Below are 20,053 nucleotides of genomic sequence, written 5' to 3' on the forward strand. Positions count from 1 at the left end.
GGAAATAAGCAAAAACAACTTTTAAGATAGATTTGCTATTAACACCCCCCCCTTAAAAATGACTTCCTCCTGTTTGTTCAAGGTTATCAATAACTTTGATTGACATGAAACAACAACAGATCATCCTCAAAGGAATCAGTCTCCACCTCCGCCCTACTAAGCACTTTTAGCAGCGACACATTAACCAGTCGTTTGCACTGATTGTGGGCTGCAGAATCCAGTTGTTCCCGTCGGGCCAGTTGCAAAGGGCAGTGGTGCAGGTGAAAGGAAGAGAGGGAGGGACCGATCCAGGCAGAGAGAAAGAGGAGGAGAAAGCATACAGAAAGCAAAGATGACAGAGTGAAACAAAATGGATCCAACCAAGCACAGGTAAGGTCTATAATTTTATCTATTTAGTAAGGCAAAGTTGGTAGTGTGAGAAAGCGAGAGTGTACGATACATAAGAGGAACATTTTACTTCATCCCTTCACTTGAATGAGTCGTGTTTGAGCTCTAGCTGCTGTGTGGACCCACAGACCGTCCTGCTGTCCTGTTGGGTTGATTTACTGAAGCTATAAAACTAGAAAGAGTCCTGTTTTTATTGAGTCATTATCAGGCTTTTAACGGGCTTAAGTGTTACAGTTGCAATAAAATCTAATCGGCCTTGTTAGCATGTTATTGTGGGATTCCGACCTTACAGACATTACAGTGATTGAACAGGTATGACACCATGATGAAAGCGCTTGTTGTCAGTCCTTTGATGTTTAACTGTATAGAGTGAAAAGATTAGTGCTGCGTAACCTGCGTGCAGTGTGTTTGCTTGTGTGGGCGTGTTTGCTTTTGGAATAAAGATTAGCTGATTAAATATGACCATGAATACCAGTCGCAGCAGTAATCTCAGAGTGCACTTACAGTATTTAGAAGAATCCAACAGTGTGTAAAAAAAATATATCAGCACTTCTCCTGATGGTTTCATCAGTGAACTGTGACATACAGCAGCCTCCAGAGGACAGAGACACATATTCTCTGCGTGGTAACTTAAGTCCTCAGCAGGACGTTCTGCAAATTGTGATGATGTTGGACATGTGGGAACTAACGCCAGATGTGTCCTGGGGTTACACGCTGACAAGCCACCCCTGTGTAACTGGAGCTGTAGCTATGTGAATCTACTGGTGTCCTGTTGAGTGAACATCACTGTGTGATTTCTGATCCTTTGACAGCTTGCTGACTCCTCGTATTTCCTTTTTTTGTATGACAGTTTTTAGAGAGAACCACTAATGTCTGTAATGGTTTACTTTTTGCTTTAGCATCCAATTCAACTGACATAAAAAATATATTTCAAGGCTGCATATATTATATCAATCAATCTATATATATATACTATTTGTACACAGTAGATATTTTGTTGTCATTTTGTGCATTCTATGTTGTTGCTCTTGTGACTTTGGGGTCAGGATAGGCTGCGAGATTAATCAAAACGGAAAAGAAACGAGGGAAAACGTATTTCTGCTGGACAAAATCATGTTGATTTTAAACTTTGCTCTAAGCCTTCCTTTTTCAGTCTTCTTTTGGTGATATATAATGAGGGTGCAATAAAATATTTTTTTCCAAATCAAATTTTAAAGTTTCAGATGTCTCAGAATGAGGCTCTGCTCCATAACGAGTGAGTTTTCTCTTGATTTTTTCCTCCCTCACAATTTTTTATTTTTATTTCTTTGAACTTGAGATGTGCTACCCTTTCATAATTTTTCTGCAATATACTAACTGGATAATACACTTTTCATAATTTTTTCTGTCCAAATGGGAATCCACGAGTGGAACTGGACTATAAGTGGGATCACTTTTAAGTGAAATTTAAACAGTTGTTAAAAAAATGATCACTCAGTTAATCATCATTATTATTATTATTGTTGTGTTGTTTCATTAATTGTGTTTTATGCTGTTTTGTTTTATCCAAATTCAAGATATTCATGGTCTAGCTATCACCTAATAACTCATTAATATAGGATCTTTTGGATCCTATATTAATGAGTTATAATCAGACAGATTATTGGGGAAGCACTTATTCATGTTTTTATCAATTGTCAAATATTTCCTTGTTTGTTCCTCACTAGTTTTCTGTTTAAAAAAACCCCATCAACTATCGAGTAGCTATTCTAACCTTTAAATGAGGAGCTACTCATTAACTAATGGTTAACCAGCAGCCAGTTCCTCATTCATTCCTCATTCGTGACCTTGCAACCACACAAAAGATTAACACTCACTGTGAAGCGTTACCTATTGTCTTCTTGAGTTTTATGGATTCTAGAAGTCAGTCCTGTGGCTTTTCAAAGCAGCTCAGTCTCTAAATGCTGTGTTATGTGGCTCTGGATCACTCTACAGTTGTCCCTAAAATAAACATATCTCTTGTCAGCTGTTCACACTTTGTTTGGGCAGTGAGTAACCCCGTGTGCTTATCCTCAGCCCTGTAAACAACGGGGGACATGAATCACTCGTGGAGGAAACCCCGGCGCTGTGGCGAGACGGCGCTGACGGCGAGAGACAGAAAGACGCGGAAACCAGAGAGACAGACGTTGTTGATGGGACGACAGCAGCTGCAGAAATAAACAATCACCACAGGGGGTCAGCAGACAAACACAAGTTCAGTACGTTTGGCTATCAGGTTAGTGACATGAGGCACACACGTGAGGCAGCTTCCTGTCCTGACTTAACTGTGGTGAAATGTACGTTTAATCAAGTGTGGTACTTTAATACAGTGAGGAGCTACTTTATTTATTTATATCTTATACCAATTTATAATCCTACTCCACTACATTTCTGTCAGGGAAGTATTGCACTTCCACAACTTATTTTATTTTATTACTTGCTGAAAATATTTCTAAATGCATTGTAGTCCAGAGTCATATTAGTCTGGAGTTCACTCCCAAAGTTTTATTTATTTATTTTTGTAATGTTGGGTAAAAAAAAAAAGAAAAAGCAAATAAATAAAAAGCTCTTTTGTAAAGTAATACTGGAGCCTTGTTTCAACACAGGTCTACTTGCACAAAACATTTCAAATCAGCTTTTTCATGATTCTAGATCAGAAACGGCCCCTAAATCTCTCAGATACAGACCCTCATCAATTAAACATACTTACATATTTTATTTAATTAAAAACAAGTTGAAATATTCTCACTGCACTCTAAAATAACTTTTTATCATTATAACACAGAAGCTTTTGCAGACTAAACTGTACTACAGTAACTTTTCTTTTGTTAGTTTAAGTTAATTTTACTGATAATACCTCTGTCCTTTTACCTAAGTAAGATTTTGAATACAACGCCTTTTCTTATAAATAAATGTATTTTGACACTGAATCTCAAGTGTCCAGGTGTTAAAACAACCTGAAACTGAAATGCTTGGCAATATTTTCCCTTTCCAGAGGCGGACCAAGCAGAAGGTTGTGACTGATTTTGCAACAGTGAGTAAAGGACCCTCTGTGGGAGCCAAACCCAGAGCTGCACTGAAACAGGTCCTGTTCAGTCAAGGAGTGTCTGAGAAAAGCCTGACATCTGAGGTATTATGTTGTCTCCTGCTCCACTGCTTCACGACTTACTGACTTTCTTAGGAGCAGATATAAACTTGTTGAAACAGTGTCCAAAGTGCTGAAAAAAAAACCTGCAGCACTTTTAAATCTAACACACGCCCACAAGTATTCATAACAACTGGAACTGATCACTCATTCTCATCACAGCATCAGATTTTCCTCCTTTTTTTCCCCGCTGACTTATGTGTTGGTTTGGTTTTTTTTCCTTTTTTTCTACACTCTTATGTTTGTCCTCCATGTCATCACGCACCCCTCAGGAGCGAGGTCAGCTGGATGTGTTGAAGCAGGATCTGGGAGCCTATGCTGTGCCAGTCAATCTCAAGTGGAGATGGAAGGAGGAAAGTCGGGGGACGACCCTGGAGAAGAACTGGACAGATATAGTAGACTCTCATTCGGTACGGACCCTTACAGGATAACTCTGGCAGTATTTTTTCTTACTGCCAACAAATCCCATGAAAAGTCCGTGGATAAAAAGCCTGATATACTGTAGTTTATTCCTCTTTGTCATAGAGTTCCACTGTTTTCCAGAGTAGAGTTCCAGTAGAGTTCCATAACTATAAAAAACTGGATGACATGACCATGGGTGCTATAGTTTACTCTGAGTAATCCAACATGAACCATTCTGCTGCTGTAAACCCCCACAACATATGCACCACCTGCTCCTGTTTGATTAACTACAGCACCTAGCTTTTTAAAAAAAAAATATTATTTATCACTGATTAATAAATAAACTATATTTTCATGACCGTTTTTAAAGATTTATGTCTAATGTAGGAATGAATGCACTTGTGTCTTAGAGTTCCAAGCAAACTGGGGAACTATCTGAGAAAGAACTGAGAGATTAACTAGTGCCAGTAGTGGAAGAAGAATTCAGTTCTTATAGCAAAGTTACAGTGCTAATACTCTGTCATAAGTAATTAATTGTTGCATTTAAAAATCAGGTATTAAGTTAAGTATTAGCATGAATAGATACTTAAAATACCCAAAGTAATATAGCAATAGTATAGTATAGTATTAATGTAGTAATTTACTGTTTGTAAGATAAGGTAAGTCAAGATAAGATAAGACAGGCTTTTAGTAGTCCTGCAGTGGGAAAATTCTCATTGTCACTGCAGCACAAAGGATAGCAAAATAAAGGTGCAGATAGGTTGAGTAAAAGTATACAAAGTAAACATTTGGGAATATTTACACTTTTTTCTTTTTGTTTTTTAAAGAAACTATACACAAATACCCAGGATATTTAGAGTATTTCAGATTTTTAAGCAGTAAGATTAATTTATGATTATACATTGTAATAATTTATTTAGATTTTGTTTTGAATCTGCAGAGAAGTAGTACAGTAGCACAACAAAGAAGCAAAAAGTACCTCAAAAGTGTACAGAAAATATGCTTGATATAATGTTAAATTTGGGTGCACTTTTCTCTTTTCAGTTTTTTTGCTGACATTGTGATATAAGTAGCATACGCTCACCATATCCTTTAAATGCTTTTCCTGTTGTAAAACACCTGCTCTATAGGTCTAAATCTTACTCACTCCTGAAATTTAAAAACTGTCTGCTCTCACTTCCTTTCTTCATTTCTGACTTGTGCTTATTTTCAGACGATGCCTAAGACGCAGAGACACCAACAGGAGGCGCTGTGGGAGTTTGTTCACACTGAGCTCACCTACATCAACAAGCTAATTATCATCAAAGACGTAATTCTCTACCTTTTGTCATAGTCTCATTTAAATACAGCGTTTGTTCTTCAGCATGTCAGAGCAGAAGCGGTATTTTCCACAGGATGTTTAGCTAAACTGTCTGTTTTCTCACAGCTGGTTATTGCAGCTCTTGTCAACCTGCACCAGCATGGATTTCTCCTGGAGGTCAGTCTGCAGAGCATGCAGCCTCATCTAGAGTGGAAACACACAAACCTGCTGCACACTGCACTTTATTTACAGGCCTGTTTTCCATTGTTTTGCATACCACTGACATACATTCACTAGCACAACAACAACATCGGCTCTGCTTTATATAGACCACAACACACAAATGGAAAGTGTAGCGGAACAACAAGTTTCCATTGATGGGATGGAAAATATCACAAAACAGGGGAGTTAAATTTTGTCACTACTTATACTTTGACAGGTGACCCCTGAGCTGCTTTTCTCCGACCTTCCCTCCATCCTCAGCGCACACCAGCTGTTCTGGCAGGAGGTGATTTATCCCATGTTAAATGAAGTCCGGAGGACAGGCATGCCCTTTGATCCCATGAGGTTAGAGGCCGGCTGCCTGCAGGTACGAATTCACTGTCTGCAAGATACATCGCAAACACATTTACTCAAGTCCTTGCCTAACATGTACACATGCTCCTATGCATACATTCCACTGCATTTCAGATATGGTCGTAAATATTGTACATTTTATTCCACTGCATCTATATTACAGCTATAGTTACCAGTTGCGTTTCAGTGTAAGATCTCCAGCAGCCTATTTGTGCATGTAAATTATAATGGATTCTAAAAGATAAATAAAACTACCCAGCAACGTAGAAATTAAATGAAATTAAAATAACTGCAGCTACAAAAAGCTGCAACATCAAAATGCTGATTAAATGATCCAAAATGATAACACAATAATAAAATGAATAATAAAGAACTCCATCAGGAGCTCTTCCACTGCACAATTACTAACTTTTCATATTTCAAATATATTTGGTTAATGATAGTTCTTACTAAAGTAATTTTTTGCAATTCTGTTTTGATTGACATTTGAAGGAGAACAAATAAATGAAACAAAATCGCTGACAAACAAGGACCTTTTTAACACAAGGGGAAAAGGAAGAAAAAATATTTAATTGGTGAATTTTAAATAGTTAAATAAAGCAATACGTTGACAAGCCAAAAGTTACACTGGGATGTGTTTTCATGTTGTATATTTAAACAAAGTCTGGCACGGAGGATGAAACATGAATAATCGTTTTAGTCTTTTATTCGCTCTGGTTTCTCAAGCCCTGAGTAATTCTCTCTGTTACATGAATATCTAGCACATCAGCCAAAGCTTTCTTTCATCAGCCATTTCCTAGAATTACATTTCTTGTAAACCACCATTGGTGTTCTCAGTAAGTATTTATCCTTCTTCCTCTGGTTCCTCCGGCTTACTCGGGTACATCCGCCCAAAATATAAAACAATTTCTGTTTGAACAACAGCTTTAAGGGTGTCCAAAATGGAGTTACAGAGCCAGAATACATAAACGTGATACGTGTTTTTGTGCACGTTGTCAGCCTCAGCTTAGTTTAAATAATGAAAAATTATAAACTGAACTTTTTCTATCTCGTCCTCCTTGTAAAAGCCTGTCACAATTACCCACAACGCAACTTGACCACAGCTAATGTATCCTTAAGTCGCTAGCCTCTAGCAGAGATGATGAGCAGGCTACAGAGGTCCTAAAAGCTCACTCCTTTCTTCCTCTTTACTTCACTTACAAGCTTGTAGTCTTTAGCTCTTATCGATGTTGACTAAACATCACTAGTGTGTCATGTTCCACAGTGCATAGCACCAACTACACATACGTTATTTTTTTTTAAATCAGATCTGGCAAAGCTATCATCTTTCTCTTTCTCATATGCAGTAGTACTTGTTGGAGTTTCCCTCTGAGTAAAATCTTGGATGTAGGACTTATACTGTATGGAGGTTTTTCACATCGTCATTAATAATCCTTTCCTTTGTGTCTGCAGTTCCGTCAGCGCTTTTCTTCCTATCAGCATTATTGCTGGGAGGAGGAAAACAACCTTGAGTTCACACGCAGGCAGATGGAGAGCAACCCACATTTCCTCACTTTCGTCCAGGTATAGTAAGCAGCAGATATCCATACGCACAGTCGTGAGCACAAACACAAGGAAGAAAGCTCACATACGTGTATTGAAATGGTCACATGTACAAATCCCCTTATTACCATTCGGTGCACCTAAATGGAACTTGATGTAATGAGTAAGTGTTCTGTTGCTAATGGTGGCTCACTGTGGTTTGTGATGCTTTCATGACCTTGTGGGCGACCTGTCATAGCCACTTCCTGATGGCCAACCACTTGTCACACCAACGTTTTCACCAAATGATTCATTCTTTAACAGAGTTTTCAAAGGATTTCTCATTAGCAGAACTGTGATCAACACATTTACTGGCCTATAGTGAAACGTGTCCTGCAGCACTTCTCGGGCAGTTACACAAAGCTTGGAAGACTAAAAGTTAAAGATAATAAAGGCACTATACAGTTAAAAACGTCATCTTGTGTCTACCACCAGGTACCACCACTGTAAATATGTTTATTCAAAACTTGCTTTTTCACTTATGTCATACCATCGCATTTGTCAACCTGAGTGGGAGGTGATATTTCTTCATTGAACAACACATCAGACACATTTTACCAGGAAATGGCACGTGGTGGGCGATAAAGGGTCTCATCGAAATCAAACAAAACAAAAACAATTGCACTTTGCCCATGTGAGTGTTGCTCTTCTGGTAGATTTGGTTTCATTTGTCAGTCTTCTGCTGCCACGTCAGTACTGTAGATGTTAATGGAAGAAGACCCTGTTAATCAGGGTAATCCACAGACCTCCTAATCCACAGACCTCCTCGTGAATAAATTTAAATGTATGTTCTGTTAAAAATGGCGAAAATTGTGGATTAAACAGAGCAACCTCGACATTTTTGTGAAAAATAAGCTGGGGAAGTGTTTTTCACTTATAATTTTCAAATGTTCCCTCTCCCCAGACACTTCCTCCAGCTCTTCCGGGTGGACCCCAAGGCGTTCCCAGGCCAGCTGAGTGACATAGTCCCTCCAGCGTGTCCTGGGTCGTCCTCGGGGCCTCCTCGGGGCCTCCTCCCGGAGGGGCATGCCCAGAACCCCTCCCCATGCTTTGAGTAGTAAAAACAAAACCAAATCTATCTGTATGTCTAGATGCTTTTTAGGTCAGTGTAGGATACCACAAAGCAACAGTTTCACTCAAAGACTCTGACTGTAGATGTTGTTCTTGTGCTACCTGCTGTCCAGTGGGTGGAGACTCACCCTCAGTGTGAGAGGATGCGGCTTGGGGACATGCAGGCCAAACCACATCAGAGGATCACAAAGTACCCTCTACTGCTCAAGGCTGTGCTGAAAAACACTCAGGAGCTTCATGTACAGCAGGCCCTCAGAGGCATGGTGAGAAACTCTGAAGTCTTGAAGGTCTATATCAGCTCAAGGGATGTCTTCGAAGCAAAGCAATATCATAATTATGGACAATAGCAAGGCCGAGGCCTCCTCCTTCCCTATCAATATACAGACTATATGGCCACTAAATATCGAACTGATGTCTTGAAAAAATGCACTGAATGGATTGCATTAAAATTAAATCTTTGGTAAAATATTAATTTTCCAAGTATTTTTGAATTAAAAAAGATCAAATGACCCAGTATTTAGAATCAAATGAGATAATATCAAGTATTATTATTAACAAGTAAGGACTTTAGAGTGTCTTCAAGGTAGTATATTTCTTCATGTAAGAGTAAATTCAACAGATGTGATTTGTTGCTTCCTCTGACATTTAATTTGATAACCTGATAGTGAGCAAGTGTTTTACAGGAATATAATAAGTCATCTTCAAAAAGACCTTTTTCTCTAATATCAGCATATCCCATCAGTGCAGCAAGTTTCAGGCCTATAAAATAGGACACAGGGGGACACTTGGGGCATCCCTTGTAAATGAAATTTGTATATATTATCTGCAAACCTGACTTTTATAAATGTAATATTACTCATTTTCTGCCGTGCAGCAAAACTTCCACTAACACACTGATCTTTTTCTTGACCCACTCCAGTTATCCAGTGTAAATAGTTTTTTGGAGAGTATCAATGACTACTTGAGGCTAAAAGATGAGGAACTCGCTCTCACCATCTCTGCTCAGCGGGTGGAAGGATATGAGGTGGAGGGGATAAATGAAGAAATTGACAAGGTAAAAATGATTTTTTTTCCTTTAAAGGCTATATGTGTTTTTCTGTCACAAAATAAAAATTCAGTGCGTAGGTCATAGATAAGTCTTTTGGTCAACTAGACCTTTGCTCGAGGCAGAGATAATATTGCAACAAAGGACTGATTGAGACAGCAGGCCCCTGGGTACAGACGTGTAAAAGGCCCCAATCTCTTTTAGAGAGGAACCAGACACAGACAGACATAAACTGAAAGAGACTCTCTCTGTAGCCATTTTGTATCTCATAGTCTTTTGTGCCCCTTTTGGTAACTGTTTTGTGCCACTTTCTGGTTTGTGTTCCTGTCTCTTTGTCATCATTTTGCATGTCTTTGCAGTCACTGTCCTTATTTTTGTGTTTTTGTCGCCTCTATTTGTTGTTGTTTTTGCTTCTTTGTTGTTGTTTGACTGACCTTCTAACAAGAAATATGAACAACTCCTCCCACCCCTCCCCCACTCCTTGCAGTGTGCAGCTTAAAGGGGAGAATGAGGAGTTTATCAAAAAATACAAAAAACAAAATAAAATAAAAACACAAGCTGTTCTATATACGCTGTTGTATTTAATGAAAGAAATGATAGAAATGATAAATTAGAATGAGGGTAATTGGTTGGTTAGTTCAGCTGTCATACAATCACTGGAATACACTGAACAAAAACTCCTTTATTAAGCTAAATAGCTTTTTCTTCCTTCATTATATCAGACAGGATGTGAGAGTTCACTCAGTTCATCCTTGCTCCAACATGTTTTGTTACTGATGATTACTCATGAGATGTTTCCTTGACAGCATGTCAGAGAGATCTGCCAGTTTGACCTCACGTGCCCTATCAGAGGAGTAGGGCCTGGAGTTGTGCGTAAGCTGCTTCTGGAGGAGAACTTGAAGATTCGAGGGAGAAAAGACAGCAAAGTGAGTAGAGTTAGTGCACAGTTACTGTACATATAAATTGCCATTTCTTTTTTAACTTTTTTGTGTTTCCTCGCACATGGTATGATGCAGCTAGAGGTGGTGGCTCTACTTTTCTCAGATGTTCTACTCATGACCAAAGTCCAGAAAAAAGGAGAGCGGCTGAAGGTAGTTCGTCCTCCCTTGGCCCTCGACAGAACCTACTGCATAGCACTGAAAGATGGCTGTGAGTAACGCTTTTTCTGTGGTCAAAATACAAGGCAGTTGATTTTGTGTAAGTAACAGATCCCGTAATCATTCCTCCTCTTCTCTCAGGTTCATTTGTTCTTGTGGAAGTGGGTGAACTTCAGAGTACTATGAATGTCTACATATTTGTAGCTGGTACCCCAGAGAGCTGCTCCACATGGGTCTCCACCATCAACCAGGCGAAGGTAAAGACATTTATGACCGAATGTTTTTGAAATGATTGTAGTGTAATTTATGTGATGCTAGTCTGTCCAGCCATTTGGTGCAGACTGAAACATGAAAGTAACTATTGTATGGCTTGATCTTACCTTTGATACAGACATTCAAGGTTCCTAGAGGATGATTCCTAAAAACTTTGGCAATTATCTGGCTTTTCCTCAAGCGCCACTTTGTGTTAAGCACTAATTAGCAAATGTATGCATGCTAACACACTAAACTAAGATGGTGTACTTTGTAAACATTATACCATCATCATGTTCATATTGTCTTGTTATATGAAAATAACGGACTTGTTCCTTGTTGAATGCTTTATTCATTTTATTTCTATGTCACAATGTCAGGAAACACTGAGGAGCTGGAGAGAGAAAGAGAGCAACAAACAACTGGAAAACTGGAAAATCCAGCAACTGGAGGCCAAATCTGTTACAGAAGCCAGTACTGATGATACGGATACAGAAGAACAACTTTTGCAGCTAGATGGAGAGGCTTTGGTGGATGCACTTAATGAAGGATTTATAATCCGCCAATCAGTGAATGGGATTTTGGCAACTAAAGAAGCAGAGGAAAGGCATCAACCTCCAGATGATGTGGCCACTGACAACGTTGTTGTATCTTTTCGCTCCCAGCCCAAAAACAGTAATTGTAAATCTACACGTAAGGTCATTGCTGGTCATCAACAAGCAATTGAGGGATATGAATGGATAGAAATGGGAGTGAGAAGACAACAAGTTGGGATCTATGTAGAGGAAGAAGTGAAAATGGTTGAATCTTCCATAGCAAGGGAGGAAAGGCTGGCCTACAACCACAGGTTGCAATCTACCTCTAATGTGGATCATTATACCCAAAATGTTATGGCTGATACATTAAAAAACACAGCTGCACCACATGCTCTCTTAATAGGTGTATATCCAGATATTGACTACCCAATGAATGAAGACAGTATCTCACAACCGACTTACCAGGCAACAGTATCCAGGGGAGAAGGAGGAATATCAACAAAGAGAGACTCAGACTCAGATTCTCAGTCTGTGAACCAGGACATATGGAGAAATTCCAGCTATAGCCAGCCTAGAGAACTGGAGACACCTCCAGAAACTTGGAGTTTCTCCAAAAATTTGAAGTCACCTGGGTTACGGAAGAGGAGGCCAATAAGCACCCACCAGGACCCCTTTACTCAGACATCGAGGCAGTTCTTCCATGACTCAGGACCAGCTTTATCTGCTTCTTTCTCCAACTCTGACTCAGACTACAAGCCAAATGTTAAGAGAAATTTTGTTCCTTCCCAAAGTTCAAATTCACACCGGGTGCTAAAGCTGGGCTCCCTGAAGCCTAACCAAGGGATGTTTTGGACCATGAATGACAGAGTTTCTCCAGACCCCCAAACGTTTTCTGAACCTGAGCTGCCTGATCTCAACTTCCGAGACAAAAGGCGCCAAGTGAAAGCCCAAAGGAGTGCTTCCATTCCTAACATGACTGTCGAAGGAGGCCATGAGCATCGGCTGCACTCCAGGAGTCTGTACACATCACCTGAAGACAAGGATGTCAGGTCACAACATGATCCTAATGGACACCCATCACCTCTGGAGGGTCTTTTAGAAAGAGCCAAGGAGAGATCAAAAGACAAAGAGGGATTAAAAAGAGACAGAAATATGAAACCAGCTCATATGAGGGCAAGGTATCCTCCTAATTCCTCCTCGTTTTCCACCACACCATCACAGTCACCCAGTGATGGAGATAGAGAAACAGAGTGGGAGGAGGAGGTGGAGCTGATGAGACACAGAGCTCTCACAGTAAGTAAAGGATGGAAGGAGCAGCTGGTAGATGGAGATGAAGATGAGAAGAGGGACAGGTTAGCATGACCATTTTGTACTTACTTTCATGTCATTCATTGTCTAACTAATTATCATTGTTTGGCAAATTAACATGCTGTGTAGGTCATGTCCAGATTTTACTTTACAGTTTTACTTTACATTACAGTACTAAAACAGAAACACAAACTGTTACTTCTCCAAGACAACATTGATCAGTTAGTCATTTGTCAAACAAGTGATGCACACACACTGTTGAAACAATGAAAAAAGAAATAATCATTATTCTGTTCTCCCAATTATAGTCTCAGTCTTTGCAGCTGAAAAGCACAGTTTTGCACACAGAACTTCACATTTTCTTCTTCTTCTTGCTTAAAGACACTTCAGCAGGGTAGTGGCATTCTGAAAGGATCTCAGCTCCACCCCTCTGCTATATGTATTATTATCACACAATCTAGATATGTTTGCATTTCGAGCTTTAAACAATGGCCACATTTAGAATGAATATTGTCTTAATACTTTGCTCTGTGCCAGTCACATTTATTTGTGTACCCCATAATTGGAAAATGTCAGATCTTTACTACTGAGATTAGTTTTCAGTGTTGAGTAGGCTCATAATGGACAGGCTGTTCTGTGAGAATGGAAACTTAAAATTACCCTGTGTTTTTCATGTCTCTAACCACAGAACAGTGTGTGAATCCTAATTAGCATGCTGAATACACGTTGGATCTCAGAAAACATTAGCTAAAATATTTTTTAAATATTTAAAAAATACTTTCACCACTTTTCAACTGTGGATTGTTTCCATCAGAAACTCAATAAGACAATTTAAATTTTTATTGATTTTCTTACACTATATACAGAGTCAGCCAAAATAATGTATACACACATCAGGAAAAGAAAAACATGAATAAATATTTAATTTGTATAAGTACTTCTATACATATAGATACCTCTTTCAAAGTTTGATCAAATTATGATAACACAACAACACATAACAACAATACACAGTGTTGTACAATGTTTTCCCAACAGATGGCATCACCCTTTTTTCCTGATGTGTGTATACATTATTTTGGCTGACTCTGTATTTATCACAGAAAGACCAGAGTATTCACTATTTAAGTTAAATTCATTTTTCTATTTCTCAAAATTTTGCAATTTTGATTACTCTGTATAATTTACTAAACACAATAATATACAGTTGAGTACTCCTTGTAGGTATTTAGTAATTTTTGAACTTTAACAGGATTTAATCCATGTAACTGTAACAATAATCTTACAGTACAGTGTACCTGAACTGTACTCAGTAGTGGGAACCATTAATTCAACCACTGATCTTTTTCCCTTTCTTCTTCAGTGTTGTCTTTACAGACGGTGTAAATGTGGACTGGTCAGGCTGGTGCTTTGACGACGATGAAGTCATGGATCACTTATATCCTGAAGCTGAGGGGCTTCTGGAGGACATCAGCCGATCTTTGACTTTCTGGGATCTCCAAGGACTTTCAGAGCAAGAAGACGGGGAGTGCAGTCAGGTGTAGCTCTGAAGATGTGCTACAGAGTCCTATAGTTGCTGAGTGGATCCAAAACCAGACGACCAAACACCAACCTATAACGCAAACTCAAAATTCAGTTCATGAATGTGAACTACAAAGTGACAATGACAGGCCACTTTTTTTAAATGAAAAGCTTATGCCCAAAAAGGAAGAAAAGGACTTTTGCAAACATTAAATAAATGTCTTTCGAGCGCTTTAGCAGACTTTTAGTTTGTCATTGACACAAACATCTTCAGTCTGAATTTATGGGGTATAATTATTCTGTAAACCTAAAATAATGTCTCATTTTTTTATGTGATACATTGTGTGGTCAGTGTTTTGTGTAAATATTATAAAAGTTTATTTTTTTACCATTACTGTATATGTTATTTATATCGGTAACAATTTCTCTCTCTCTCATTGACCTGAGAGTTTCAGCTTGTACATAATGTAATAAATAAAACCAGATTTATTTCTGATAAATGTACTTTATTTGTAAAACATTTTATTCTCGACGTATATATATCGAAAGAAATACTTACATACAGTTGAAAAATTGAAAACAGTTACAAAAATAATATACAACATTTCAAATTCAACAACAATGCTGCTACAACGTCTGCTCTGAAAATACCATATTTACAAAACTTGTGCAAACAAAAGTCTCCCAACGTGCTGCGGCCACAAAGAAGGTGGACCTCACTTCAGTTTAGCGCTGTGAGGTCTTTCCTGCGATGCTGTTTTAATGTGCCTTTATTTTTTCCCTCTGGTCCTTTCTCGCTCCTCCCGCTCATTGGAGGTGGTGTGAACAATCGCCTCCAGCGCAGGGTACTGCAAGATCCTCTTCCTCTGTGGAAAAAAATGCAAATTTGTTTAAATGAGGGAAACAATTCTACTTCAAGGTGTGATGTATGAATGCCCAAGCACATGTTTCATTAATTTACATTTTGTATTCATCTTACATTCTTAATGTCAATATGTAATTAGAAATCCATTCATGAGATAAGGTTAATTCTTTCATCATTTCAATCATTTTCTAGAATCAAGTGACTAATCTTGAAACAATAATTTGGCTAATTTCTACATTTTTTAAAATTTAGTATAGTGTTCAATGAGTTCTTGAACAACAGTGCAGTGTACTACAGGTCTTTACCCTTTGGTGGTTCTTGTACATCTTCACCAAAACCAGCAGCAGAACAAAGAGGAGAAAGCTGAGAGCGACCACAGCACCGGTGTTCTGTGAGACACCTGATGATTTTTGTCCACTCAGGCCACCTGTGAAGAACAACAAAGAGACATCATAACATTTATTTGTAGTTTATTATATTATCATAAATATTTAAAAAAAAAAAATCAAGAGGAGAGAACTTACTCATCGCTTGAATGTAGTATGTAACATTTCCCAAAATGCCCTCCTTCCCGTAGAAGCGACATGTCCACTCGCCCTGGTTCTCTGACACAATGCTTATTTTTACAGTCTTCCCCTTCTGGACAGATCCAATTGACTCGGTGCCGTTGAGGTTGCCAGACACATGAACCCACTCGTAGTCGGTGACTTCGCTCGTGTCGGACAGTTCACAGGTCAGTGTCAGCGAGCCTTTTTTCTTTGTTGGGACGCTTTTGTTAACTGGCGGGAAAACATAACAATAAAATTAATTGTTTTATATGAAAAAGGATTTAGTGGAGGTTACTCAAGCTGAAACTTAATCCAAGGAAACTCACTTTTAGCAACAACAAGCTGCATATTTCGAGTCAACAGTTGTCCTTCTGCAGTCCCAGAGCATCTGTACATGCCCTCATCCTCAAACCCAACCTCCTTCAAAGTGACAGACCAGTTACTTTGTGTTAAGTTGGGTTTGAGATTGTTTTCAGAGACAAAAGGGACAACAAGATGACCAGGACCAGATTTAACATGAGATTCAGGCTTCAGTTTCTCCCAAATAGTGCCAGAGGGGATTAAACCCGGGGAGAACACACAGGGGAGCGTGACTGCAGATCCCACAGCAGCGTACACTTTAGTATTGTCTTTGGGTGGTTGCATGATTCCTGAAAATAAAGGGGGGAGTGAAAGAGGAGAGTTTTAGTGCATCTGCCACAAAAAATATTAACCAAACATCTTAATAACTTAAAAAAGTTAATCTTACTACATCTTTTTACCGCAGAGTCTTACCTTTCACTGTCAGAGTTGCCAAAGCTTGCCCCACTTTGCCCTTGTAGCCTACAACACAGGTCCATTTTCCTGTCAGTCTCTCTGTTGCCTTTTCCCTCACAGCACTTTCAGCAGAATTGCGGTTTGAGGTGATTCGACTCCTGGACTCAAATGGACTATTATTCAGTTTCCACTGCACAGTGGCTCCATAAGGCCAAGGAGTCACGTCACAGCTGATTGAAACGTCGTTGTTCAATAAAGGAACCGATGGAGAGAAGGACACTGTAAGGGATACATATGAGGATAAGGTTATTGACATGTATTACAGGTAATCTCTGGTGTACACAAACAGATGTGACGAAGTGAGACCCCTTAGTCTGTGGCTGTTAACATCACTAACTGGTGGAATCATTCTGAGGTCTTGGCATTCGCAGTCGCTACTCTCTTAGTGTCTTATTAAGCTGAATTTAAGAATTTTAAGAAATTCATTGTGTGGTTGCAGAAGTATAAACAGTCAATATTTGTGCAAAATTTTCTTACCTTTAATGATTCTGAGCATGACCACATTTTCAGTAACATATTTTCGATTTTCCACTCTGCAAGAGAAAATTCCTGCATCTTCCTCCCTGACATTGTTGATTTGCAGGCTGTAATCGCCTCTTTCAAACTGGGAGTGGAGACATCGGACACGCTGGGTCTCTTTGGTTGACCAGCCAGCACCCCAGTACTGCAGACCGCTCTTTTGCTTCCTCCAAACAGTGCTGTGGACAGAGATGTCACAGACAAGCTAATGTCATCAGCATGTAGATACAAGTCTAAAGTTTGAAATTGAAGGAGCATGAGATTATATAAAGTCTAACAGGGAAAAAAACACAGGCACATAGAGGCAGCACATTAAATTTTGTCTTACCCTTTGTTTGCTTGAGTCCAGACGACAGCAGAGGAGTCTGCAAGTGAAGTACTACATTTGCAGGGTAGTATGGCCTGAGAGCCGACTTCAACAAGCACCTCAGCCACCTCACACTGAACCCCTGGGGAGGAAGCATGAAATAATTCACTTTGGAAAGAAAATTTGCGTAACAGCGTGACAAAAAAAAAATCCGCATCTGATGAATTGTTCATTGATAAAAGTTTAAAATGGGCTAGAAAAATCTAAAATTTACCTGTCATAAGAAAGGTAACCACCCCAAAGATGAAAAACTCCAACAGCATGTTTTTGTCCTCTTCAGTGCTGACGTACAAACAAATTTCACTTTAATCTTTTTAACGTATATCCACTCTGCTTTCTTTCTACCTCCTAAAGATTGTTTCTCACTTCTCTGATGTGTCCCCACGAGCTGGGTTGATAAGATATATATCAAATGGGGCAGAGGGTGGAGTGTTTTGTAGCTCATCTGCCTATCATGTGACTTCAGATACAAGCCGGGCTTTGATGTGGTCTGTCTGTGTCAGCTTGGAAACTGTAACACAGAGACGTAAACAGGGAGACCCACTTCCTCCCACGGATTCTCTCTACCTCATTCTGTTCTCTTCTTCACATCAAATACATCATGTAAAAATCTGTAAAAATTTTCAATCTTAAATTTGCATACTAGAGCAGCATACACAAGGCAAACACAGCATGGGACCGAAGACAGTAGTGTTAACAGTTAGACATATTGTGCTTTTACATCAAAATATAGTTGATTTTTAGAAATATCAAATAAGCTGTCGGCGACATAACAGTTATTCTCCACACACTGTGATGAATGGTACTTGTTTACAAATCACTTTGGGGTTCACGGAAGCTCTAGACGTTGCTTTGAAACTGATATGGCAAAAGTTGCAACCCCTAACTCCTTCGTCACTGCCAGTCACTTTTCAACCACTGGTGAGCTCACAGCTCTCATCAGAAACATCATCATTACCAGTATGGTGAGAATGAGGCCATTTAGTAGTACGCTAGCTTGATGTTATGGATATTCACGAAAGTGAATCATCTGCTTGTTTCTCGCTTCTCTGTTTTCCTTTTCGTCAATTCGCTGCAGTAGAAACAGGCCTACACTGCAAGTCAAATGTTTGTTTGACTGCCTTTAGTTCAGCATCTTATCCAAAGTGATTGTATCTAATCATAAAGATTGGAAAATATTCATGAAAGGTTGTTGAAAAATGTCTTTCATTTCTCTGAACCTTTGGTGTCAGCTCTGTAAGTGTTTTCAGTAATTGATGTCATCTGTTTATTTATTTTTTTTTACCTTGACTGGTAACACTTGACTTTAAACCCATCAATGTTGCACTCATAGGCAGAATACAAACATTTAATAAAACATATACAACGACGGTTTTACAAAGTGTTCCAGAGCCTGTGTTGTAATATACAGTATAATATCCTTTATACAGTCATGCATTTCACAAAGTGCTGAACCTCATATATCTATCTGTCTGTCAACACTATGTAGACAAAAATACTGGGACACCTGAGCCTTACACCAAGGGACTTTAGTGGCATTGCATCTTAAATACACAGTCAGCTTTGCAGCGCTAACAGCTTCCACTCTTCTGGGAAGGTTTTGGAGTGTTTCTGTGGGAATTTTTGCCCATTCATACAGTAGAGCATTTGTGAGGTCGATGTTGGACCAAAAGGCCTGGCTCGCAATCACCATTCCAGTTCATCCCAAAAGTGTTGAATGGAGTTGAGATCAGTACAGGACGTACATCACACCAAACTCACCCAGCCATGTCTTTGTGGAGCTTTGCTTTGTGCACTGGGGCTCAGTCATGCTGGAATAGAAAAGGACCTTCCCCACAAAGTTGGCAGCATAGCATTGTCCAAAATGTCTTGCTGAATGGTATGCTGAAGCATTAAGATTTCCCTTCACTGGAAGTCGAGACCAACCCCTGAAAAACAGCCCCATACCACACCTGATTTCAATAATAAAGAGATGTGTGTAAATAATTCTATATATTGTTTCTATCTTCATCCAGCACACCCGTCAAAATAAAACATTATCGTGGGTCTTGTTAGAGGCAATTAACCTTTAACACAAAGATTTAAGTTCTTCATTTAACAATATACTACACTCGTGACAGAAACATATTGGAGAAGCGCTAAGTTGAAAACACAGCCAGATATACGTATGATGCACAATGTATAGATATATACAGATAGATCATAGATAAAGAAGTACACAGATAGATAAACTGTCACACAGATGGATAGATACAACTGAGAATGTGTGGGTGAAACCACAGGGCTGTTTTCTTCATCTTGTAGAGACATTTTCCTTGGTAAAAACCTTGTGACTGCTGGGTGAGTGATTATGTAAGTCTTAAGTCTTTTCATCTCATCCACTTAAAACTTCTTCCTCACACCAACAACTGTCAGCATTCAAAACTAAATCAGTGTCACATTTGGTTCAGCGTGTGGCTTAAAAAAAAACAACAACAACAAAAAACAATGTCTAATCTGTGTATGTGAAGCTCAGTGCTCGGGGCATGTGTGGGGTGGTCTTTCCTAAAGCTGATGTTTAGTCACCTCCACTATATCTGAATATGAGCTGCACATGCTGTGAAGGAAAATGCCCCTCATACGGAAACAATTGATCTTTGAGCTTGAGGGAATGCAGATGATTATGTTAATAAGAGACAAGCTTGGAAAATAGGCAAATC

At 39.1% G+C, this 20,053-nt stretch overlaps 2 protein-coding genes across 2 annotated transcripts; one reads left to right on the forward strand and one right to left on the reverse strand.

Moving 5' to 3' along the window:
* Nucleotides 1–116: 116 nt before the first annotated feature.
* plekhg6 (pleckstrin homology domain containing, family G (with RhoGef domain) member 6) lies at nucleotides 117–14,743 on the forward strand. Its single transcript, XM_046399138.1, has 15 exons — nucleotides 117–369; nucleotides 2,443–2,641; nucleotides 3,401–3,535; nucleotides 3,823–3,960; nucleotides 5,166–5,261; nucleotides 5,379–5,429; nucleotides 5,692–5,841; nucleotides 7,281–7,391; nucleotides 8,594–8,743; nucleotides 9,400–9,534; nucleotides 10,332–10,451; nucleotides 10,542–10,674; nucleotides 10,764–10,879; nucleotides 11,255–12,762; nucleotides 14,082–14,743. Exons 1-15 carry the CDS (start codon nucleotides 350–352, stop codon nucleotides 14,260–14,262), a joined length of 3,243 nt encoding a protein of 1,080 aa, XP_046255094.1. The 5' UTR covers nucleotides 117–349; the 3' UTR covers nucleotides 14,263–14,743.
* On the reverse strand, nucleotides 14,744–17,757 carry LOC124064599 (lymphocyte activation gene 3 protein-like). The gene is made up of 8 exons (XM_046399219.1): nucleotides 17,569–17,757; nucleotides 17,316–17,436; nucleotides 16,946–17,166; nucleotides 16,427–16,687; nucleotides 15,979–16,302; nucleotides 15,629–15,883; nucleotides 15,410–15,531; nucleotides 14,744–15,105 (listed from the first exon to the last, which is right to left on the reverse strand). The coding sequence occupies exons 1-8, from the start codon at nucleotides 17,615–17,617 to the stop codon at nucleotides 15,010–15,012; spliced, it is 1,449 nt and encodes a 482-aa protein (XP_046255175.1). The 5' UTR covers nucleotides 17,618–17,757; the 3' UTR covers nucleotides 14,744–15,009.
* Between the last annotated feature and the right edge of the window lie 2,296 nt (nucleotides 17,758–20,053).

Source organism: Scatophagus argus, chromosome 9, assembly GCF_020382885.2.
Source record: "Scatophagus argus isolate fScaArg1 chromosome 9, fScaArg1.pri, whole genome shotgun sequence".
In the NCBI taxonomy this organism is placed as follows: Eukaryota; Metazoa; Chordata; class Actinopteri; family Scatophagidae; genus Scatophagus; species Scatophagus argus.